This window comes from Grampus griseus, assembly GCF_964374135.1.
Source record: "Grampus griseus genome assembly, chromosome: 8".
Taxonomy (NCBI): Eukaryota; Metazoa; Chordata; class Mammalia; order Artiodactyla; family Delphinidae; genus Grampus; species Grampus griseus.
This window is the reverse complement of record NC_139002.1, coordinates 75,042,217-75,068,594: the sequence shown is the minus strand read 5'-3', so window position 1 is coordinate 75,068,594 and position 26,378 is coordinate 75,042,217. Positions and strand designations below refer to the sequence as shown.

The 26,378-nt window shown below is 43.1% G+C and overlaps 1 protein-coding gene across 3 annotated transcripts in view; it reads right to left on the bottom strand.

Annotated features, from left to right (window-relative positions):
* The window catches only part of NELL1 (neural EGFL like 1), an 853,170-nt gene extending 827,255 nt beyond the window's left edge, over nucleotides 1-25,915 (bottom strand). For all 3 annotated transcript variants that reach the window (XM_082659859.1, XM_082659860.1, XM_082659861.1), the window contains exons 1-2: nucleotides 25,760-25,915; nucleotides 16,924-17,052 (exon numbers count right to left, since the gene is read on the bottom strand). In XM_082659859.1, the coding sequence (XP_082515985.1) occupies nucleotides 16,924-17,052; nucleotides 25,760-25,814 (184 nt within the window). In that variant the 5' untranslated portion in view covers nucleotides 25,815-25,915. The remainder of the gene's footprint in view (nucleotides 1-16,923; nucleotides 17,053-25,759) is intronic.
* Nucleotides 25,916-26,378: the final 463 nt, after the last annotated feature.

Genomic DNA, 26,378 nt, shown 5'->3' with positions numbered 1-26,378 from the left:
GACATATTTCTAGGCAGAAGTTTTAAAGGTCAGCTCATGCTTTGCCATGTTCTCTTTTCCCTCTGTCACAACAACCAGCAAAGTTCTACGTAAAGAATGCTCTGTCTGCTTGTTCCAGAGGCCCCAGATGTCCCACGATGAGCATGGAGAGAGAAACCAGCCCTTGTTATGAGACACAGTAAAACCCAGCCTAGATTGAGTGACACAGTCATAAATATCCTCCTGCTTGAAGAGTCCAAGCCAATATTCCTTCCACCTCATGAACATCTGTCTCCTCATTCCTCTCATTCTACTGGGGCTGAGTTCTAAAGTATCAAGTTCTAGAATCTGGAGACCTGGTCAAGACTATAGATGAAAAAAGCACGGGCAGAGAAATCCAGTTTGAAGACTAATAATACATTTTGTCAAGAGATGGAGTTCAGAGCTTATCTTGAGGATATATTTGCATGTTTGACGTCACTACACAACAAACAAGACCATGTAATCGATTCCATGGACCATCGTGTTTCAGGCAGTCTTTCTTACTTGGGGAGGGAAGATTAGGTCACATCAGAGTATCAAGTAGAGGACTTTAGAATATGCAGAAAACCTACCCACCAAAGTGTAACTTTAAATAGGACTCTCTCCAGCTAGTTATCGAGAAGGGCAGTTACTTTCCCCTGGACCAAAGATTTTGAACCCCAACAGCCAATTAGAGTCACCCAGAGAGTTTTTATAAGACTATCAAAGTCTAACGTGAACCTCACATTTGATGAAATAAATCATAATCTCTTAAAGGTAGGTCCTCAGCATCTGAATTTTTTCAAGTTCCCTAAGTGATTCTAGTATGAAACCAGGGCTGAAAACACTGTACCAGACAGGAAGTTCCTTGAGAGCAGGGGTCATAACTACCTTCTTCAAAGCTATATCTCCAGCATCTAGTATTGTGCCTGGCACTTTGCTAACGCTCAGTAAAAAAAAGAAAACAAATCTATTAAATAAAATAAAAGAACACTGAATAAATGAATCCTGACCCTGAGCAGACCATTTGATCCCACACTGGTTTCTCCCTAAATGTTATACATACCATTTCATCTTTTCAAAATTTGAAACTTTTTCTCTAGAACTGCACTGTCCAATACAGTAACCACTAGCCACATGCGGCTACTTAAATTTAAAGTTCTATCGGACAATGCTGTTCTGTAACAACCAATTCCATTTTTAAGAGCTGCGAGTGACCTTGGTGGTTTAATCCAACCCTCTCCCTCTATAGATAGTAATGAAATTTAATGGTAATGAGCATAAGGACATAAACATGGGTCCAAAAAACCAACTGTATAAGATCAAGAAGGGAAAAGTCAGAGCTTAGCAAGTGAAACAGCAAACAAACCAATCTCTATGGGGTCTTGGTCCACAATAAGTTTATTATGAATTAATTCTGTGATGGGGCTGCAGTAATAGAAACTTGATATGAACTTGAATATAAACTTGAACAAGGAGGGATGCTCTGCTGTGTCCTGGTCAGACTAGATTGTAAACACCATGTTCAATTCAAGACATCAGACATCATTAGGAGCAGAGACAATTAGCCAGGTAGTTGAAAAAGAGAAAATGATGGGGAAATTCAAAATGATGTCCTATCAGGAACTGCTGAAGCAACCAGAAACGTTAACCCTGGAGAAAGGAAAGGAGGGAGACCTTGAAAGCTGTCTGCAAATATCTGAGAGGATGTCTCATGAGAAAGGATTTAGACTTTATCTCTGTGGTCATAGTGCCTCATTAAATCATTTCTTTATTCACTGCCTAAACAACTCTTTCTTAAGTACCAACTCTAAGTGCCAAGCATTGTGCTAGGCACTGACTTACGACAGAAAAAAAACAAGTGGAGTCATGGAGTTACCTATGATCTTCTGGGAGACAAAAACATACATAGGAAACAAACAAACAAAAAATATATGTGTGTGTGTATATATATACATACTTTCAACTTATGAAAAGAACTCTGAGGGACTAAACACCAGGAAGTGATGAGTCATAACAAAATGGGGAACCCTCATATGTAAGATGGTCAGGGAAGACCTCCTTGAGGAAGTGATATATAAGAGTAGGAGCCAGATAGAGAAAATGCAGCTATAAGGTGGTCTTCCAGGCAAAAGGCAAGCAGGAATGATGGCGTGGGTCAGGGAAAATCTTGCTGCAGTCAAGGAACAAAGAGGTGGCCAATGTTATTTGGCCTAGAGTTATTTAGATGGGATCAAGGCAAGGGCACGGCATTAAACCAAAATCTGTCTTCCTTTAAATTATTTCCAACAGAGAATTCCAAAAGTAATATGAGCTGCCTCACGATGTGGTGTTACTTCCATCACTAGGCGACCAACCATAGGATTGGACTAATGGATTATTGGACACTTAAGGATTCCCTTAAAGAAGACTCCCTATAGTGAGGTACGTATTTGAAGAATTTAAGAACCATGGGCAAGGAAGCATGCACAAAGATGTACCTTTAAGTATTGTTTGTCAGAAATCTGAATCGAGCCAAGTTTCCACCAATAGGCGAATGAATACATTGTGCAGTTATACAACAGTTCAAACTAATGGACTAGATCTATTCATCCTCAAAAGAATAATGGTGAATATAATAAGTTTCAGAAAGGTCCATACTATATGATGCCATTCATATGTCTTAGGCCACATAAAGCAACAGCTAACATTTACCAAATGTTTACTATATGCCCAATAATATTCTAATATATCACATGAATCAAGTCAACCCACAGAACAATCTGAAGACAGATGCTTTATTATCCCCATATTACACCTGGGCAAAATGAGGCAAAGAGGGGTTAAAGAACTTCCCCAAGGTGATACAGCTATTAAGAGTCATATCTGGGATTTGAATCTAGGCCATCTGGTTCCAAAGGCTGTACTTAGCCCCTACACATACACCCTCTCTGTTATGTATCTTGTGTATGGACACATACAAAAACATAAATGTGGCAATATGTGAGCGTGCAAACACATACACACACACCTACATATACACAAATGGACTAAATACTAATCAACCACGTTAGTGATGGTCTTTAAGGAGGTTGAGAGAGAGAAAGAACAGGGAGGGGAATATAGACTTCAACTGAGTCTAAAGTTTTGTAAGGCTCTAAACAATATGACAAAACATTAATATTTGTTGATTCTAGAAAACAGCTACAGCGTTGTTGCCTTGTGCTTGTCCAGATTTTTCTTTTCTTTTGCAAAAGAATTCCTTGTCAAGCTAGATATTCTATGACTTTAAAGACCTGAGGTCCAGAGAAGTCAAGGGATATACCCAGGAATCAACAGCGAAAGAGCCAAGCTAGACCCTGGGTTCCCAGGCTCGCGGTGCGTGCATGCTCTGCGACCCCATGCTGCCAGATGGTGTGTGTGCCTTATTTTTTCACAGACAGTAAGCATGAGGGCTGAGCAAGCCTAGCTTATCAGAACATCTTGGCTCCCCCTCGTACACTGGCTGCATCCCTGAAAAGTTGTATTTAAATAAAATATTTGCATATCAAATCATACTTTCTCCACTGATTTACATTCTAATTTTGGAGATGTGTTCCCACAGAAAAGAGTTTAGTCCCAATATGTTAAAATAAACCCCAATTAAGAATCACAGCATTCATTAAAAAGCACAGCAGTTAAGGTGGAGCTAATTCTCCCACAATGCTCTCTCAAGAAAGGCTGGTCAAATGGCCACAGAGATTACATTTTAAATGGACACATATTAAACTGTAGCCCCATGGTGAATTCTGATTTTCTTGCATGTTCTCTTTAAGCAGCCAAACAGATTACCAGGTATTCATCTCCAGATATGCAGCAGGACCCTCCAAGTGAAGGAATTATTAAAAATTCTATTAAATGAAATTCATCAACTTACAAAACAACCATCTGCCCTGGTTGATTTAAAATACCTGCCAAGGAATAAAGACGCAGACCTAGAGAATGGACTTGTGGACACGGGGACGGGGAAGGGGAAGCTGGGACGAAGTGAGAGAGTGGCATGGACATATATACACTACCAAATGTGAAATAGATAGCTAGTGGGAAGTAGCCACGTAGCACAGGGAGATCAGCTCGGTGCTTTGTGACCACCTAGAGGGGTGGGATAGGGAGGGTGGGAGGGAGACGCAAGAGGGAGGAGATATGGGGATATATGTATATGTATAGCTGATTCACTTAGTTATAAAGCAGAAACTAACACACCATTGTAAAGCAATTATACTCCAATAAAGATGTTAAATAAATAAATAAAAATAAAATACCTGCCAAAATATATTTTGACAGATTGTCCTTTGGTGTCTCTTAGAAGAAGATATATCTCTAGCATATTGCACTTATTTTGTCTTTCCCACCATCATGAAGTAGGGAAAAACAGCCATGAGACGGATTGGGACCTGCACAAACTCTGCAGGTACAGACTCCTGAATTTAAATCCTATGTCTGTCACTACAACTAATGTCAGTTACTGGAACTCTCTGGGTCTCGGTTTCCTCATCTGTATAATGGACATGAAAACAGTACATATACAGGAATGTTGGTGGAAGGATTAAAAGGCAGATAAATTTTAGGAGTTGAGGTAACCCTTCTTTTAAAAAAAAAATGAAGGTCAGACAACAGTTATCCATCCTTATTAGGAATGAAGTAAGTAGGTAACTGCAAATATATACTCCTTGAGAGAAAATGAACAGAAATATTTTCCTGACTGTAAATATATTAATTGTTTAAAGTTATCTGAACTTACTTTATACCTATTTATTTGCTTATTGTCTGTTTACCCTTAAGAGCCAGACTTCTTCTGATTTGCTCACTGCTATAGTCCTGGTGCTTGAAAGAGTGCCTAAAACATAGTAGGTACCTGCTAAATATTTATTTAATTTTTAAAAGTATATTTTCTGAATAAATACTCTTAATAATAATATTGACTAACATTTTCAATTTCTTTTTATGACTTATGATAAATTTATATTATCTAAATTAACCCTTTAAAATATCTTGTATCATAGACACTACCGTTATTACTTAATGTCCAGAGAAGAAACAAATCCCAAGAGGTAATTTGCCCAAGGTCAATTTGTTAGTATGGAATTGGCTCTTATACCTAATAGTTTCTAAAAGAATTATTATCTTTTTACATTCTCTGCTGTCTCTCTCCATCTCTGCTTTCCTTAATGTACAATTTGATAGGAAAAGGAGCATGACTGAGAAAATAGATTTTAGTGCAGATGTTAGAAGTGGGCAGTTTTGGGAAACAAAGACAGAGTTTATTTGATCTATGACATCCATTTACTCACATAGCCATTGAATGATTTTCCAGAATACGCCAGTGCAGGTGTTAATTTGCGCCAGAGAGGAACTTGTAAACCCACTCCACTCCCGCAGCTTGCTTGAGGGTTTGTTTGTTTTTTGCTTTTTGTTTTTTGCCAAGAGCAAAAAAATACCTATATTTGGGAGATGCTGGCATGTGAATTGAATCACTCCACTAATTGATTAAATGCAAAGTTATACTAAATCACTCCACTCAAAGTGAGGTTGACTCTGAAATGCTCCCAGAGGTAATTAGCGACTAGGCACATCCAATCAACAGAAAAAACAATTTAGACTTGGGCAATAGTGGGTGGCAGGAAATCTGGAAGATCAGCATTAAACAAACCCTTTGGGTAACTCCATCTTACTCAGATTTTCTAAGTATTAAGAGCTATGGCTCAAACTTCAAGCACCATCTTGTAAAAATGATTATACCTAGGCAGTGCTCCTATGAAACAGAAACGGATTTACTTCCTATCCATCTTTCAAGTTCTGGTTCAGGTGCCACCTTCCCCAGGGAGCCTTCCCCAGGTTAGCCAGTGAGAAGAAATGTCTCTCTTCAACATACTTTATCCATAGCCCGCTGCAAGCCCATTCTCTTGTCCTCTACGTTACAATGTCTGACAACATGCTGTGTTTGCCTTCTAGACTGTACCCTCGTTGCAGCCAGGATCTTTGCCTTATTCATCTGTGTCTTCCCCAACATCTAGCTCAAAGCCTAGAATGCAAATAGGTGCTAAAAGCCTCAATCTTCTCCTCAAAGTATCCCACGTTAGCCTTTGTTCTATCTTGTCACATAAAACAAGCTACTGGAAAGATACTACTTTTTCTTTAGAAATTCTAATGTACAACTCCTAAAAGGTAGCACTTTCCTGACAGGAAAAAGAAAGTAACACATTAAAGAATTTGCACTCATGTATATTCTAATTCAGTTTTATAAATGAAACACCAATAGACAGACAAATCCTCCCAATTACTCAACGCTAAGACATGGCCAGTCAGGGAGAAGTACGGTCCCAAACCATCAGAGCTTCTGTGAGTCCCACTCAAAGCAAAGCAAAATATTCCAGGATGATTTTTGAAACTCTGATTCTGGTATTCCATATTTAGGATGTTTTTCAGCTTAGAGAAGATCTATGACTGTCTTACACATAGCCATTTATTCTCCCCGCCCCCATCACCAATCCCTATTAAAATACGATTTGTTTCAGGTAAGAAGACAATAAAAATCTTCCTCATTCAAGCCTTTACACTCTACAAGGACAGCAGTGACAAAGATAACCTTAAAAAGCTGAGTAGCCAGAAAATAAATCCTATCAGGCTTTGGAGCTGGTATAATAGGAGTGCTTCCAGTTAACTGGGCTTTCTACTTAAATCTATCAATATTAAGAGGCTAGCATTGAAATGAAGGTTTTCACTCCCTCAATACACATCAACTCAGAGCTGGCCTTAGGATGGTGAAATAGGAGAAGAAATAAAAATAAAGGAAGGAAAGAGAATGAATTTGTTTTTTATACTTTATATTTTTCTCTTTTTTCTTTATTTTTCATTTATTTTATTGAAGTATGGTTGATTTACAATGTCGTCTTATTTTCTGGTGTACAGCAAAGTGATTCAGTTATACGTCTATATATATTATTTTTCATATTCTTTTCCATTATGGTTTATTACAGGATATTGAATATAGTTCCCTGTGCTATACAGTAGGACCTGATTGTTTATCCATACTATATATAATAGTTTTTTTTCTTCATTTCCACAAGACAACCTGTCTCAGCCAGTGGGGTGATCCACTTCCAGCTCATGGGAAAATGAGTGAGTGGCAGAGGGGAACAGAACAAGTCACAGTAGCAGGACAGCCAGGGTGATACATGTCACCTCAGGCTTCCATGTTTCCGTGTCTCTGTGGCTCTGGCTCTGGCTTAGCTCCCACCCAGGCAGCATCAGTTATACTTACATTTCAAAGTACTTTCTCACACATTGTCATAAAATTCTTACAATCAATCCCATTTCCAGATGAGGAAACTGAGGCTGGAAGACATTAAGAGACATATCCACTGGTCCCCCTAAGTACTGCCTCAAGGTACTTCCATTTACTTACTGATAAAATGGAAGCATGATAATAATTACCTTATATGGTGTAGTAAGGTAAAATAAATTAATACATAGAAAGTGCTAACCCCTAATCTTCTGCCCCCTCCCCAACCCTCTGCTTTTCCCACTATCCCAAGTTACGTCTGCAGGTTAAAATCTGACATTAAGGGACTTCCTGGTGGTGCAGTGTTTAACAATCTACCTGCCAATACAGGGGACACGGGTTCGAGCCCTGGTCCAGGAAGTTCCCACATGCCGCAGAGCAACTAAGCCCATGCGCCAGAACTACTGAGCCCACGTGCCACAACTACTGAAGCCCATGTGCCTAGAGCCCATGCTCTGCAACAAAAGAAGCCACTGCAATAAGAAGGCCACGCACCGCAACAAAGAGTAGCCCCCACTCGCTGCAACTAGAGAAAGCCCGCATGCAGCAGTGAAGACCCAACGCAGCCAAAAATAAATAAATAAGTAAATTTTTTTAAAAATCTGACATTAACAACACACAAGACAGATGATACACATAGGAGAAGAAGACCAAAGTTATACCCTATTACTTAAAAATGCATGGACTCACATTTAACAAGAGTTTGCCATGTACCAAATACAGTGTGTTGTGTGTATTAATGTGTATTAATTTATTATGTGTATAAATATTTCATCCTCACTACAGCCATATATAGTAAGTACAATTACTACCCCATCTTATCAGTGAGTAAATGGAGGTACTGTGAGGTAGAGGGATTAAGTAGTTTGCTCCTTACTATCATGTATTAAACTTGAAAGACAGGATTTCTTACCTTGCTCATATTAACTGAACCGTGATGAAACGCTAAAATCTCTGAGCCTCTCTAGACCTGCACTGTCCAATATGGTAACCCCAAGCCACATATGGCAATTGAGCACTTGAAATGGGACTAGTGTGGTGGAGGAGATTAATTTTTAATTTTATTTAATTTGAATTAGTTTGAATTTAAATGAATATTCAATGAAATGGCAGTTTTCAAGACACTGGACATCAGTCAATGAAGAACAGTGACCCTCAAGAGATGGAAAACAAAAGAGATGAGCCCTACAATTACCCAAGTTTACCCCTCTGAGAGTTTCCAGGCTGTGCCACAAGGAAGAGAAATGCAAGCAAAGCCCAGCAGTCTTCACTCAAATTGAGGAGAAGAAGCTGAGAGTGTGGGGAGACCAAGGCACCTAGATTTCACAGGACAGCACACGTGAGAGATAACGGCAGAGAGAAAAATATGGAACTCTCTCCGCTGACACAGAAGAACCACCCAAAAGGCAACAGTGCCTGGCATACACACAGGACCAAGAAGAGTACCTCTTCTCACCACTCAAACTGGAAAACCCCATGATTCATGGGGCACTGGGTAGAGTACACAGAAGGTCTTGCCTCAGTGATGGGAAATAATTAATTCTATTCTATATACTAGCACTAGCACTGCTCTGAGCCATCTAACAAATCTTAAAAGTAGGATCCATAACCTTCAAAAATTGTGAAGCACTATGTTGTACACCTGAAACTGATATAATATTGTACATCAACTATACCTCAATTTAAAAAAAAACAGGATCCAAAAGGATCAAATTGTTTTTCAGTAATTTAACTGTGTCCTAAAACAAAACTCAGGAATATTTATAATACAAAAATATCCAGAACCAAACAAGGCAAAATTCCCAATGTCTGGCATTCAATCAAAAATTACCAAGTATACAAGGAAGCAGTAATGAAGAGAAAAGTTCGTCAATCAGAATCATCCTAGTGCTAATACAAATATTAGAATTAGTTGTCAGGGATATTAAAACAGTTATTACAATTGTACTCCATCTATTCAAAAAGTTAGATAAAGGCATGGAAGATTTTTTAAAGAGTCAAACTGAATGTACAGAGATGAAATTACTATACATGACATAAAAAAAAACAGAATGATACTAATAGCAAACAATACAGAAAAACAGTTCTTGAAGTCAAAGTAATAGAAACTATCAAAAATGATACACAGAGAGAAAAAAGAAGAATTTTTGAAATGAACAGAGTATCAGTGAGCTATGGAACAACTTTAATCAGCTTTATATACACATAATTGGAGTCCCTAAAGGAAAGAAAGAGAAACAAAATATATTTGAAGATATAATGGCCATTTTTTTTCTAAGTGTGATGAATTTCAATAACTCCCTCACACAAGAAACATTAAGAAAATCAGACCAAGGTACATCATAATCAAATCACTTAAAGTTGGCAATAAGAGAAAGTCTTAAAAGCAGGGGGAAAAGTTACATTACCTACAGAGGAACAAAAATAGGACGACAACTGATTTCTCACTGGAAACAATGCAAGTGAGAGGACAGTGGATCAACATCTTTAAAGTACTGAAAGAAATAAAACTGTCAACCCAAGATTCTACTCTCAGCAAAAATTGTTTTAAATAATGAAGACTTTTTCAGACATACAAAATCTGAAAGAATTCATCACCAGCAGACCTACACTAAAAGCAATGTTGAAGGAAGTCCGTCAGGCAGGATAAAAATGATACCAGATGGGAATATGAATCCACGCAAGAGACTGAAGAACACAGGAAACAGTAACTACAAGAGTAAACATGTGATTGATTTTTTTATTATCTAAATATGTTCAAAAGATAATTGACTAATTAATAAAAATAACAACAATGTAATATGGAGTTTATAACAGAATCAAAAGTAAAATGTATGACAACAATAGTACAATGTCAGGGGGAGAGATGTATACTCTTGAAATATACTTACTACATACATAAAGTTGTATCACCTGAAGGTACACTGTTGTCATTTAAAGATGTATACTATAAACCCTAAGACAACCACTAAAATAATGAAACAATGAGTAAGCCAACAAAAGAGTTTTTAAAAAATCAGTTGAAAAGTTCAATTAATCTAAAAGAAGCCAGAAAGAGGGAAAAAAGGAAACAAAGAATAGATAGACAGATAGAAAACAAACAACAAAAGCATAGATTTAAATATGACACTGTCAATAATCACATTAGTGTAAATGATCTAAATAGCTTGATGAACAGAAATTATCATACTGGTTTAAAAAAAAAGTAAGACCCATCTATATACTGGCTACAAGAAAAGCACTTTACATGTTACTATATGATTAATCTCGAAATAACTATGATAGGTGAAAGAATTCAGATCAAAAAAAAAAAACTAGACACTGTAGAATTCTATTTATATAAAATTTCTAGAAAATGTAAACTACTGTATAGTGACAGAAAGCAGATTAGTAGTTGCCTGCAGATGGGGGTTGGGAAATATAGGAAGGAGGGATTATTTTAAAAAGAGGAAACTTTGGGGGAGATAGGTATGCTCATTATCTTAATTGTGATGATGGTTTCACCGATGCATTCACATATCAGAATTAACAATCGATACAGTCTGAATATGCACAGTTTATTATAAGCAATTACACCTTAACAAAGCTGTTAAATTTTTTAATGATACTTAAAACTATGTATGGAATAACTTGGCAAATCTACTGTATACTCTAACTATAACTGTAACTATAAATTATAGACTAGATTTTGAAGACTTTGAAAAAAATATAAAATATCTCATTAATAATTTTTTGTATTGACCATATGTTGAAATGATAATATTTTTCATATATTGGGTTAAATAAAATGTATAGTTAAAATTAATTTCACTCGTTTCTTTTTACATGTTTAATACAGCTACTACAAAAATTAAAATCACAGATATGGCTCACTTACTTATATTTCTATTGGGCAGTGCTGCACTGGAAAGGAGTACTTATCTGGAGTAAACTGGAAATATCATATTGCTCATATTTCTGCCCAACAGAGGGTAGCCATCCTATGGCAGACAAAATGATATTCCCTACCCCCAAAAGATGTCTGCATCTTTATCCCAAAAATCTATAAATATATTACTTTACACAGCAAAAGAGTCACTGCAGATGTGACTGAGTTATGGATCTTAATATGAAGAAATTATCCTGGATTATCCAGGTGGACCCAATATAGGGAAAAGGACCCATAAGGGTCCTTATAAGGGAAAAAGGGAGCAGAAGAGTCAGTACCAGAGAAGAAAACATGCCAGAAACATAGAGAAGGAAATGTCACCTCAGAAGCAGACGTTGAAGTGATGTACCCACAAGCCAAGGAATGTAAAAGCCTCTAGAGCTGGAAAAACAATAAATGGATTATCCTATAGAGGCTCTAGAAGGAACACAGCTCTGCCAACACCTTGATTTTAGCCCTTTTTAAAGCCCATTTTTGACTTCTGATTTCCAAGCAAAGTGTTGAAGTTTCAGCCTGGTTTCTCTTTGCTGCTTATAGTAAAAGGTAAGAAGAAAAAGACAGATTGAGGGAAGAGCTGTTAAGCAAAAAGGAACCAGGACTGATTATATGCAGAATTCCCAGCCTATCCAGATTGGAAAAGACAATAAAATTAGGAGATTCACTGTCAGGAAAAGTCTGCTCTGGAAAAAAGCCAAGGGTGTGGTTGAACCACCTTTTGCAAGTGACTCTGAAGGACCAAAGGGTCAGAATATTCAGTCACACAGAGGGTTCTTTGAAGAGATCATGGTTGTAATTCATGGATCCCCTCAGCCATCCCAGCAGAAGTCAGAAATAGAGATTAGATTATCTCGGAAAGATCTGTAAATGAGCCTTTTGTCTAATGGACAGGAGACCCTCTGCGTTCTTGAGAATGTTATACCAGCAGAAACACTGCCAACTTGGACTGAAGGGGACAGAAAGAACATGAAATGAAAGAAGGCTGATCGACTCCCAAAATTCTATAAGCAAGAAACAGGTTGATGAAACTATTCAACTACAAACCTATGCTACTGTTCATGAAAAAGAAGGATTCAGAGGAAAGAGTCACAAGCCCAGAAGGCAGAGTCAAGGACCATAGAGAATGATCCTCAGGCCCTGAAACCCAATGGAGTTTGCCCTGCTGGATTTCACATTTTCTTGAGCCTGGTGACCCCTTTCTTCTTTCCAATTTTCCCTTTTGAACAGGAACTTCTATAACTGGCATCCTATACCTGTCCCACTATTATATTTTGTAAGCAGATTACTTGTTTTCTAGTTTCACAGATCCACAGATAAAGAGTAATTTTGCTCCAAAATGGCAAATACTCAGAGTCCCACTCATACCTGATTTAGATTATTTAGAGAGTGAGATTTGGAATTTTTCAACTGATGAGTGGATGAGATTTCAGACTCTGAGCTGATGTTATAATTGGTTAAGACCTTTGGAGATATTGGAATGGGGTGAATGTATTTTGCATGTGGGGCAGACAAGAATCTTTGGGGGCCAGTGGGCAGACTTTGTGGTAGGCAGAATAATGGCTCCCCAAAAATGTCAATGTCCCAATTGCCAAAACCTATGAAATATGTTACCTTACATGGCAAATGGACTTTGCAGATGTGATTAAATTACAGATTCAGAGATGGAGAGATTATCCAGGTAAGGTCATCACAAGAGACCTTGAAAGGGAAAAACCTCCTCAAAGTCCCATAATAAAGTTACTCTTCCCAGCAAAGAAGCTGAAAATCTCTCCCTATTGTTGGAGAGATTTGGGATGGCAGACATCCCAAAAGCAGCTGCTAAAGCAGAGAACACACAAATTAGAAAGCAGAGATCTAGCCCAGGGAATAAATAAATTGAGTGAATGACCAGCATATAAAGTAGGCAACAAGCCTTTCATAGAGCACATTGGACAGAGGAAATTTTAATTCAATTCAAAATGTTTACTTGTCACCTACTGTGTGCCATGCACAATACTTGGCCCTAGAGATGTAGGGGTATTTAGACAGGAAGACTTCTGCTTTCATGAAGCTTACAGATGAGCCAGGCTTCCATAGCAACTCTGTTGACAAAGTGTCAGCAGCACTTCTCAAATCAAGAATGGGATGGTGAAATGTCTATTTAGGTCTTCTGCCTATTTTTGGATTGGGTTGTTTGTTTCTTTGATATTGAGCTGCATGAGCTGCTTGTAAATTTTGGAAATTAATCCTTTGTCAGTTGCTTCATTTGCAAATATTTTCTCCCATTCTGAGGGTTGTCTTTTCATCTTGTTTATGGTTTCCTTTGCTATGCAAAAGCTTTTAAGTTTCATTAGGTCCCATTTGTTTATTTTTGTTTTTATTTCCATTTCTCTAGGAGGTGGGTCAAAAAGGATCTTGCTGTGATTTCTGTCATAGGGTGTTCTGCCTATGTTTTCCTCCAAGAGTTTTATAGTGTCTGGTCTTACATTTAGGTCTTTAATCCATTTTGAGTTTATTTTTGTGTATGTTGTTAGGGAGTGTTCTAATTTCATTCTTTTACATGTAGCTGTCCAGTTTTCCCAGCACCACTTATTGAAGAGGCTGTCTTTTCTCCATTGTATATTCTTGCCTCCTTTATCAAAGATAAGGTGACCATATGTGCGTGGGTTTATCTCTGGTTTTTCTATCCTGCTCCATTGATCTATATTTCCATTTTTATGCCAGTACCATACTATCTTGATTACTGTAGCTTTGTAGTATAGTCTGAAGTCCGGGAGCCTGATTCCTCCAGCTCCGTTTTTCTTTCTCAAGATTGCTTTGGCTATTAGGGGTCTTTTGTGTTTCCATACAAAATGTGAAATATTTTGTTCTAGTTCTGTGAAAAATGCCAGTGGTAGTTTGATAGAGATTGCATTGAATCTGTGGATTGCTTTGGGTAGTATAGTCATTTTCACAATGTTGATTCTTCCAATCCAAGAACATGGTATATCTCTCCACTTACCTCAACATAATAAACAGCTTGCCAACAAACACATGAAAGGATGCTCAACATCATTAATCATTAGAGAAATGCAAATCAAAACTACAATGAGATATCCCACACCAGTCAGAATGGCCATCATCAAAAAATCTACAAACAATAAATGCTGGAGAGGGTGTGGAGAAAAGGGAACCCTCATACACTGTTGGTAGGAATGTAAATTGATACAGCCACTATGGAGAACAGTATGGAGGTTCCTTAAAAAACTAAAAATAGAACTACCATATGACCCAGCAATCCCACTACTGGATATATACCCTGAGAAAACCATAATTCAAAAAGAGTCATGTACCACAATGTTCATTGCAGCTCTATTGACAATAGCCAGGACATGGAAGCAACCTAAGTGTCCACCGACAGATGAATGGATAAAGAAGATGTGGCACATATATACAATGGCATATTATTCAGCCATAAAAATGAATGAAATTGACTTATTTGTAGTGAGGTGGATGGACCTAGAGTCTGTCATACAGAGTGAAGTTAAGTCAGAAAGAGAAAAACAAATACCTTATACTAACGTATATATGGAATCTAAAAAAAAAAAAAAAAACCATGGTCATGAAGAACCTAGGGGCAAGACGGGAATAAAGACGCAGACCTACTAGAAAATGGACTTGAGGACACGGGGAGGGGAAAGGGTAAGCTGGGACAAAGTGAGAGAGTGGTAGTGTATATATGGACATATATACACTACCAAATGTAAAATAGATAGCTAGTGGGAAGCAGTCGCATAGCACAGAGAGATAGGCTCGGTGCTTTGTGACCAGCTAGAAGGGTGGGATAGGGAGGGTGGGAGGGAGGGAGACGCAAGAGGGAAGAGATATGGGTATACATGTATAACTGATTCACTTCTTTATAAAGCAGAAACTAACACACCATTGTAAAGCAATTATACTCCAATAAAAACGTTAAAGAAAAAAAGAATGGAATGGCCTCTCAACAGTAACTGAAGAGACCTTGCACAATGCAAAGAGAAAACTAATCCTGTTTGTATTCTCTCAACCATGCCCAGTTTACTTACTTCACCAATTCCTTAGTAAGAGTAAGTGGAAATTAACATATCTGTAGTCTTGTTATATATTATTATATAGTAGTATCTGTAGATGTGCTGTATATTACTAAGAAGGTTTAAGTTCTCTGCAGAGGGAATATATATATATATCTCATCCCATAATGTTGGTTCAGTCATTCTAAAATAATCCTTTTGTTATCTTCACAAAAGGCTGGGTTAAAAGAAGCCTGCCAGGCATTTTCATAGAGGAATATCTAGGCTGCCATATCTGATCAGATCACTCCCCTCCTTCAACTCATCAAAGGCCCCCACTGATCTGAGAGTAAAGTGAAAAACTAACATGGCTTATGGGCAAGGGTAATATTTGCAATAGTTAACAAGTACATGGCCTCCCACCTATCAAAATAGACACTGGCCATAAAGCGTCAGTACACCCAAGCCCGTGGATATAAGCTAAATATCAATTCTGCCTTCTGGGCCCAGCGTGACCTAGCCCCTGCCTACCTCTCCAGCCACTCACCACCTTGCAGCCACGCTAAATGTCTTTCCATTTGTTTCTGCCTTAAGACCTTCCTACATATTATTTTCTCTGCCCAGAATGCTCTGAGCCGCCACCTCTTCCTACACAAGCTTTCTATTCATTTTTCACTTTTCTGCTGACGTATCACTTTTTCAGGGTCACTTTTCCTGACCACCACTATCTCCCCACTCCCAATAAATCAGATCTCCCTGTATACTCTTATTTGGCAACCTATACACCCCGTTCATGGTAAGTATAGCCACTGGAAGTCAATAATTACTTGTGTAATGACTGTTTCTCTCACCACATTTATTTACTCTTACTAATAATCCTACTATTAGCATGTTGCCTGGTACACAATAGGAGTTCCATAATAACAGCTAATACTTACCAGGGATTTACTATGTTATCAGGCACTGTTTGAACCACTTTAATGGATTAGCTCCTCTAATCCTTGCACCTGCCCCATTAGGTACTATTATTTCAGATGAAGACACAGGCAGAGTCAGCCTAAGGAATCGCCCAAAGTCGCAAAGTCAATAAGCGGTAGGGTTGGAATTTAATCCCAGGCAGTCAGGCTCCAGAGCCCAGGCTTTTAAGAAGCGCACTGCACTGCCTTTATGAATGCTTGCTGAACAATTTAATGAATTATAGTCAAGTTTATAGTGGGCAGAACCAAGTAAGCTGTACCCCTAAGAAAATGCAGCCATGAAACATCCTCTTTGTGCATGGTCCACCCATTAAATGAGAGATAAAGATACAGGAACAGGAATGGACGTAGGTATAGGTAAAGATAGGAATAACAGTAGAAGAAATATCCTGTAAAAATAATGTGGCTGCCCATGGCTTTCAAGGACTTTACAAATTCATTCCACTTTAGAGCCCCACCAAAATCCCCCGGGAAATACGTCACTGCCAAGCCAAATATTTCATCAGCACGCCCCCGACTGCCCCCTCCCACACCCTCAGAACACCCCCCAAACATCTAAACACCCTCGGCATTTCTGAACATTCCTCATGACGGTAACACAAGGGAAATAGCAAATACACACAAATACCGACACATACACACCAGAGGAACAGTCCCCAGACAGACCCTCCTCCCCAAGTTCTGCCCCCATGCAAAGGAGAAAAATGCCTTTACCTTTAAATAAAAATGCTTTGCTGGTATTGTGCAGTCCAGACACCTGAGTGACTCCAAGGGTGGTGTTCACGAGGTCGAGCTCAGTGATAACATCCATCTGAAGGTGGGGATCCATCCCAAAGCCCACCACTGCAAAGGAACAAAGAGCCATCTTGGCTTAAAATGCTGACTTGCTTGCGGAACATGGAACAGAAATGACAGAGGCCACAGGAGTGGCGGGGAATACAAGGAACCCAGTGATGAGCGCTTAGAGATGCTCTTTCCCCGGATGGAAAATGAAGGCAACTCTTTGCTCCATCACCCCCGCTGATACTGTGGTTTTTTCATCCCTTCCCCCTCTCCCATTCCCCATTACAGATTGATAATCCCTATGCAAAACCCTAGGGGCCAAATATATTTCAGAACTCAGACTGGATCATCTGTTGGAAAGCTAATACGGCCCACATACTACATTCTATGTAACACCCTCAGCAAAGTCTGCATCAGTCCCCCATCACCAAACACAATATTTGAGCAAGAAGTCTGATATTGTCCTCTAATTGGTATAAACAAAGACTATAAATAGCCTCATATCTGTTCAGGTCAAGTTCTGCCACCAGAGGAGTTCAGCTCAGGGTAGGTGTTGCTGTCAGGTGGGCTATGAAGAAGCTTTGGGTTTCTGAGCTTCTTTAGATTTGGGAACTGTGGATACAGGATTGTGGCCCTGATCTACCTGCTTCAGAGACTGATACAGTAGTGAAATCTGACACCACCGTCACCAGGAAACACCTCCACAGAGCACTATTAATGAGGCAACAACACCTTCGATAAAGAGGAAGAAAATGAGAGGGATCCTGACCCTGATGGATAAGGGTGGCAGAGGGACTGGCCAGGAAAGAGATCCTCAGAACAATGGATGTCGATTTCAAGGGGATTCGTGAAAAGTTAGACACCCTGACAACTCTTGTTGGAGAAACTTAGCACAGAGAAACAGGGCCCTGAGCCCCCCTTGCCTCATCTGAAAAAGGCAAATCCTTAAGCCTGTCTCTCATCTACAGGGTGTTCTGCAGAATGATTCACTCCTGACTGCAAAGTGGCTTCCAATTATATATATTAATAAGGCTAGCGATCACTCCAAGGGACCATGTTTAAGCCATTCCTAAAGGCTGTGCCTGTCTACACTTAGCACCTCAGTAGTGCAATTCTGATTGCACATTTGGAAATGTTTTAATCAGCAACAACTCTCAACGTTTGTCTGGTGGTAATGCAGTCGCTGAGGCAAAATGTGGAGAGCTTACACCCAATTTGTTCCAGAGAGACCGAGTGCATTTCATCAGGGCACCAAGCGCTGTGACAATCTCATCTGTCCTCCTGCCCTCACCCCTTTCCCCACAGAACTGGAGAAGGAAATGTACCCTCCCCTCACTCTTTTCCTGTTAGGAAACAGGGGCTGCTGCAGCAATCTAGGCTTCTGTCCACAGAAGGTGGCTCTGGGAAGGGTCTTTGGAGCCGAAGGTGGACAAAGGGTTAAATTAAAGGCACATGCATAGAGCTGCCTTCTCAATTTTTGTCAGGCTTCCCCTCGTCCTCTGAAATGCAGCCAGATGCGAGACCAGTTTACCCAAAGACAACTCATTCATTCAGTCGTTTTTCAACAGATACGACTGAGTGCTTTCTATGTAACACACACACTGCATTGCGAGGCACTGGAGATGGCCTCCCTGGGCATGCACTCCTAGGGCAGCGGGTGAGGAGAGGGCAAAAAATAAACAAATACATAAATAAGATAATTTGAGATGGCAATAAATGCCACGAAGAAAATAAAACAGAGTTATGAAACAGAAAGCAGCTTGGGTGGAGACTTAGAAAGGGTGGTAGAGGAAGGTTCCTCTGAGCAGACAACTGATGACTATAGCGGCTGGCGATGGTGCAGTCATTCCGGAAGGGAAGACCTGGAGGGGAAAGCTTTCCAGGTTTAGAGAACAGAAAATGCAAATGCAAACCAGGAACAAACTTGGCGTGTAGAGGAAACAGTGAAAAGGCTAGTGTGGCCAGAGCAGAGTGAGCCCGGGGGAGAGTGGTAGAAAATGAGGCCCCAGAGTAGGCCCTGCCTTGTGAGCTGCAACAAGGAAAGGGATAGTATTCTAATTGCAATGGAGTATCAATGGAGGGCTTTAAGGTATGTGTTTAAGGGGAGGAAGAGTGGGATGTGCTGATTTACCTTATGATCTCACTTAAGGTTCCATCCTACCTGCTTGACACAGACTCCATTCACAAAGACTGATGACTGACCGAGTACCTACTCTGTGCAAAGAAGTACTGCGCTAACGGGCATCTATCAGCCCAGGTCACAGCACCATAAGCCTCTTGTTGAGACTGGCAATGTTTTTCTCCAAGTGAGCTCAGATACCAGCAGTTCTTTGATCACCTTGAAAAGGCAGGAAAGGAACTAATATTTCAGTTTGATCTATAGTGCTCTACACCTATATGGCAGAAATTAAATGAAGAGTGATCTCAGAGGACCTCCACACTAGTCTATCTCTGGCCAGGAATTTGGAACGTGGTTTGGGAAATGTGCCCTTAGCTGGACACAAGAGGAAGGAAGCATCCCTGTAGCCCCAGTGTCTTGCACAAGGCTTCATATATGTCAGGCCCTGAATTTAGGACCTGATTAATTTTTTTTTTTTTTTTTTTTGCGGTACGCGGGCCTCTCACTGTTGTGGCCTCTCCCGTTGCGGAGCACAGGCTCAGCGGCCATGGCTCACGGGCCCAGCCGCTCCGCGGCATGTGGGATCTTCCCGGACTGGGGCATGAACCCGTGTCCCCTGCATCGGCAGAAGGACTCTCAACCACTGCACCACCAGGGAAGCCCAGGACCTGATTAATTAATTGATGAGTGGATGTATGATCACTGCTTTGGGTGCAGTGATCTAAGGGCAATATGCATACCTGAGGAATACCACGAGAGGACAGGATGGCATTCGAGCCCAGGAAACCTTCTAAAAGGAATATGGTTGACCGAATTCTTGGCTTCAAATCTTTACCCCTGGATTTCCCTGGTAGCGCAGTGGTTAAAAATCCACCTGCCAATGCAGGGGACAGGGGTTCCATCCCTGGTCCAGGAAGATCCCACATGCTGCAGAGTGCATGCGCCACAACCCATGCACCACAACCACTGAGCCTGCGCTCTAGAGCCCGTGAGTCACAACTACTGAGCCGGTGTGCCACAACTACTGAAGCCCATGCGCCTAAAGCCCGTGCTCTGCACCAAGAGAAGCCACCGCAAAACACGCGCCTCAAGAGTAGTCCCCACTCAGGGCAACTAGAAGAAGACTGCTCGCAGCAATGAAGATCCAGTGCAGCCAAAAATAAATTAAAAAAACAAATCTTTACCCCTCCCATAGCCACACCCTTTGTTATGTGGCTTTGCATGTCCTTCCATGCATTGGGAGTAAACCTCCCAATCCCTTGACTTTGAGCCCAGCCATGTAACTAGTTTGGGTCATTAGTATGTTAGCAATGTCACACAAGCAGAGGCTTGGATGTGCCTGTGTGGTGGGGCCTGTTCTCTTGTACCTCTGCATCACAGTGAGAAAAACATGGCCCTACTGGGCCACGCTCCAAGGAGACTAAGACACACGGAGCAGACACCCTACCTGGGTTTGGAACGACTCCCAGCCCAACCTGGCCCCAGTGAGCCAATACCAAACCAACCGACAGACGCGTGAACAGAAAGAAATGTTGCTTTGAGTTTAGGGTGGCTTGTTATACAATATTATTGTGGCAGTAGTTGACCAACGCGGGGACTAAAGACCCATAATAATGGTTATCCCTAAGTTGTTTGAATCTCCCAAACTTGGAGCCCTGCAACTGGACAAGCCTCAAAGGCACCCACACAGATTCTGTAGAACTGGCAGAACCCCCCAATGGTGCCCTTGGATTCCCACCTCCATGTGAGAACACCTCAATCTGGAAAGTGTTGTGGAAACAACACTAAACTAAGAGCCACTTTCAGTCCCGTCTCTTCTCCCTACTAAATTTGTGCCCTTGGAAAAATCATTTCACTTCTCCGAGCCTCATTTCCCGTAACTGTAAAATGGGGATAATACCCACCTCCCAGCCTCGTGAGATTTCAGTGATAACTGTATGAACACTCCTAGCACATATCTGGTGCCCAGCTGGGGTCTGCTGCGTCTGTCTTTCACAGGACCAGCTCTCCAGACCATTCCAGCTCCCTGGTCCTCAACTCCACTGGAATCATACGAAAGATACAGGCGGCTCCCATTTTCCCAACCCCTCCACATGCCCAGATGACGTAGAAGGGCTTCTCACTCTGGCCGTGCTTTTTTTTTTTTATTTTTTGGCTGCGTTGGGTCTTCGTTGCTGTGCGTGGGCTTTCTCTAGGTGCGGCTAGCGGGGGCTACTCTTCATTGCGGTGCGCGGGCTTCTCATTGCAGTGGCTTCTCTTGTTGCGGAGCACGGGCTCTAGGCACGTGGGCTTCATTAGTTGTGGCTCGCGGGCTCTAGAGCGCAGGCTCAGTAGTTGTGGCGCACGGGCTTAGTTGCTCCGCAGCATGTGGGATCTTCCCGGACCAGGGATCAAACCCGTGTCCCCTGCATCAGCAGGCAGATTCTTAACCACTGCGCCACCAGGGAAGTCCCTGGCTGTGCTTTGTGAAATCTATATATTAAATGTATATTAACCCCTCCCCCTATACCCTGCAAGCGAAGGGGCTTCCCTGGCTTTAAGATAACTGTATTCCTCTAGTCATGAAAACATCCCATGAAAACAGAACAAGAGAAATCAATTAGGCTTCCAGAAACAGAACTGTATTCTTTTCTCTAAGTGGTCCCCTTCAAGATGAAAATACCTGGTGCCAATAGCTGGATGAGTGAAAGATAGCACTTTGCCCACTGCCTAAAGAATCAGAAAATCTTAATAAGGCAGCATTTGCATGGCTTCACCTGAACCTTATACAGTATGAAAGTGTTGGTTCCATAAAAATATTTTTTTTATTTTAATGTTTCTGCTTCTTATCCAAGCATGGAGCTCTTGCCCTTTCCAAGGAAACTCTATTGAAGTTTTCTACTTTGGCCATAACTGCTCTCAAATGGCTGAAGCTGGGTATTGGAATTAAGCAGGATAAAAAGCTTCTGGGGAACGGGCTTCCCTGGTGGCGCAGTGGTTGAGAGTCCGCCTGCCGATGCAGGGGACGCGGGTTTGTGCCCCGGTCCGGGAAGATCCCACATGCCGCGGAGCGGCTGGGCCCGTGAGCCGTGGCCGCTGCGCCTGCGCGTCCGGAGCCTGTGCTCCGCAACGGGAGAGGCCACAACAGTGAGAGGCCCGCATACCGCAAAAAAAAAAAAAGCTTCTGGGGAAAAATAAAATATTTTTTAAAACCTGGAAGGCAGCATGTCAATGTCACAGAGGCACTTGAGGCCTGGCTCTGAGATTCAGAATCTCCACCCTAATCTCCCAGGACACCTGCTGCTGGCCACTCCTCAGTCTAGCCCAGAGAGTGTTGAGGCCCAAAGCCCACTCAGTCCACCTTCAGGGTCCCAGGCCTAAGCTCCCAAGCGAATCCTCCTGGACGTGGCTCACTTCAGATCTAATCCAGCTCACTGTGCATGGTGGCAGCTGTTTTCCTCTGGCACATGCAGGGGAATACGATGCTGCAGAGTTGCTCCAAGACCTCATTTACCAGCAGGATTTCACAACCATTTGATCGGACTTGGGCCTCTGGACTCCTACAAAGTTTCTTACTACCCCGAAAGCAACGTCCTTAAAGAACATGCTCTATGCCTGTTCCAAGTCAGCCAATATTTCACATGATCACTGGAGGCTGGAGGCTTTTGTTCACAGCTCTATTATTCAATTCATAGTTAATGAACTGCCTGGGAGGTGCTTCTAAAAGAAAAGCTCTCCTTTCCAGCAGGTGGCAGCAAAAGGCATCCACTCAGCCCCAGGGGCTCCCTCTAACCATTGCCCTGGCGACCAAACCACACTTGAAAGCCATGGGGGAGTAATCACTGAGTTTTACATTATTCACACTTCCAGGTTACTGGAGAAAACTCATGGACATAATGTATTATTACGGCTGTTATCGTAGCCTTCTAAATTTTCATTATTAGTGAGGTACCTGGAAATCTCAGATTTTTTTCACCCAGAAATAACCAGCACTGGAGAACAGGACCTATTCTTGACTCCACTTTACTCTTTAAAACAAATTCTCTGAACAATGAGTAATTTAAGCAGCTTCCTGTGACACCTATCATTAGATCTTTTCATATGTAACTGCTACTGCACTGCAGTGCTGCTTTAATTAAAATGTGCCTGATACCATCTGTTCATTTCCATTAAAAGGCAGTGATATCTGAGCAGCTCACTCAGTGAACCACGTGTTTATTTCATCTTGGACTGTTAACAGCCCAGACAGCAATTGTCGCACTTGACAAATAAACTTTCCTGATAAACTAATTGAGAGCCAGGCTTAGCTACCTCAGAGGATGGATGTGTGATGCTCGTATGATGGTTCCTGGCCAAAACCAAAGAAAAAAATTGCTCATCAGACCACCTCAAGCTGCAAGAAATTGTAAGTGAAAGAAGTGAGATATAATTCCCCCCGTCTTTCTCATTCTTCTGATAATTTCTGTAGAAGAAATAGGCAGCCTCTGGTGTTCAAAGAGTACCAAGTGGCATGGAAAACTCAAGCTCCCTAAGCAACTGCCACAACCAATGGGCAGATCCTTCCATGCTTCCTTGACTTTGGACAAGCTGTGCCCTCTGCCTGGAATGCTTTCCCTACTCTGTGCACCTGGAAAACTCCCTACAAAGCCTTCCAGACACAACTTTCAAACGTCACCTCCCTGACTACCGACCACCCCTCCCCAGAATTCACTCCTACCTCCCCTCCTCTGTTTCCTCAATACAAACTCCTGTACTCCCACCTCTCTTCCCCCCCCCCACCCCCATCAAGCTGTACAATAAAACTGCTTTTCAGTTTCTATCTAGATTCTCAGCTAAGCTGTAAGTTTCTGGAAGTCAAGCAAGCCGGTTCCTCTTTATATAAGCAATCCTGGCACCCAGCAAGACACTCAACTCTTCGCTGAATGAATGAATAGATACAGGAGTAAATCTTCCCTGCAAGAGACTGTTTACAAGTTTTAAAGGGGCTTGATGTGGGGAAGGGGAAAAGACAGTGTCGTTAAAGATCTCCAAAAGCAACGTGCCCTGGAGACACAGTCCACTTCTGGGGGAAGCACTTTTTGCCGACTTTTCAAAAGAGTAATGAGAACAAAGGACGTTAAGTATATTTGGTTGTGATGTGCACTTGAGACCTGAAATGCCCGATGCTGCCCTCTCCCCCACCTAGTTTCTCTCTCTTCGGTTCCAATTCTCTGCACGCAGGGCTGCCAGCCCAGGCTCTGCACTAGCCTCGCCTGCCCTGATCTTCCGGGGGCGCGTTTTTTCCAGTGTGTTCTCGGTTTTTAGAAGACTAACCCATCTAGATGGGCCGGCACTCAAGAAGCACCTATTCTAGGCTGGACCGAGTCTTGGCACCTCGGCAGCCTGGGGAGCTCGGATGGAGATAGGAAAGGGATGGGGATGCCTTTTGTCCCCGGAGAAGTCCACACCCGCCGCTCTTTCATTAAGCAAAGGAAAAGCTGCTTCCCGCTCAGTCCTGGGGAAAATGGAAAGGGCCAGCGGAGGGAACTTTTGAGCGGACCAAGGCCGGGCATCCCTCCCCAGCCCTCTACAGATAAACTCTGCATGGGAAGGAGGCTATGCTTCTAGAGAAGGGAAATGAGAGTGATAAAAGAGAAAAGCAGAGGGAATGACTACACACCGATTCTGGGGTGCAAAGTCGGCCGCGCGTGGCGAGGATGGCTAGCGTAGGGATGAAACCTCGCGACGCCCGGTCCCCACCCCTGGGGGGAGGGTCCTATTTTTGCTAATTTCCTCCTCCATCCCACCCCACCCCCACCTTTCCAAATCTACTACTAGTCCCCTGGAGAAGGCGGCTGAGAGAGGGTCTCCAAACCCCAAGGGACATGGGGGCTGGGGGCGAGTAGAAGCTGAAGGAAGGAGGCGCGCTTAGAGTCCTCACAACTGCGTCTCTGGAGGCAGAAAGAAGTGGGGACTTCAGAAAATTACGCCAATTATCCTTGCCTCCCCTTTACAACCCCCCAACGTGCAGTTATAGCACGGGAAAACTAGTGCGAGCTTGAGAGAATCTCCCCGGGACTGCTCCCACAGTTCCAATTCCCCCCAGTTTGTCCTGCCCTCTGGGGGAGGGGGGGATAGGGGTGGCAAGAGAGACCACTCCTGGAGTTCCCCTGGAGAAGAGTCAGGAGGGGACGAGGAAGAGATCGCGGAATCCCAGGATCGCCCGCAGCCCTCACCCCGCGCCGCGCCCTCCCGGCCCTCGCAGCGCCCGCCAGCCGCAAGCGCTCCCTCTGCGGCCCGGCGGGACGCAAGAACAGCGGTTTCCACCGCATCTGTCAAGTTCACGGGTGTGGGGCTCGCGGACCCGCCCTACTGTGGGTTTCGACCCGGAAGCCGGTTACTAGCAGCAGGAGGGTGCGCCCGAATGGCCGCGCCCCTCACTCCTGCGTCCGCCAGGCCGTGTCCTCCGGGAAGGGGGCACTCCTCGGGGGGCATCTTCCAGCCTGTGAGTCCCACTTTTCACCCTTTCACCTGGACCGGGGCAGAGAGGTTCGAGGGACCCATCCACGCCCTTCCCCGGACCAGTGCAGAGCTCAGCTCCAGCTCTCCTCACGCCTAGGTGGGCGCCGGGCACAGCGGCGCGGCTCCCCCCTATCCCTGGATCCCTCCGACAGCCACAGCCGTGCTTACCTGTCCTGGCGGTGCACACACAAAACCACACAATTAAGATCACATCCTTCGGCATCGCTCCCAAGGGTCCCCGCCGAACCGGGCGCGCGGAAGCCAGGAGGAAACAAATGCGCCTCGATTCCGAGGCGCGCCGGGCTCGCAGCCGCCAAACTTGCTAGCGGGCGGCGGGGGAGGTGGCTCGGCAGCGCCGGGTGCTGCGCTCGGGGATCGCGCCCAGGAAGGCGGCCCCGGCCGCCCCGCCCCCAGCCCGTCCCCCAGAGCGGGCGGCGGCACCCCGCTCGGGCCCCGGCCCCCGCTGCGGCTGCGCTCTCCTCGGAGCTGGAGCGGGAGCGTGGGGCTCGGCCACTCCGGCAGGTTGCGCTCGGCGCTGGGAGCGGCTTCCCCTCCGCTGCGAAGACCCGGGCGGACGGCGCAGCAGCCGCTACCCCTCGGAGCACCGGAGCTGGAGTCCCAGGACCCGCGGGCAAAAGGGAGGAGCTGGAGGCGGAAGCACCCCTTCGGCTTCACGCTCTCCAGCCCAGACGAGCCGGCCTCGCCACCGCCGCTGTCTCTGCCTCCGTGCCGCGCTGGAGACTGCAGAAGTTGCCCTAGTTCATCTTGGTCGAGACTGAGAACCGCG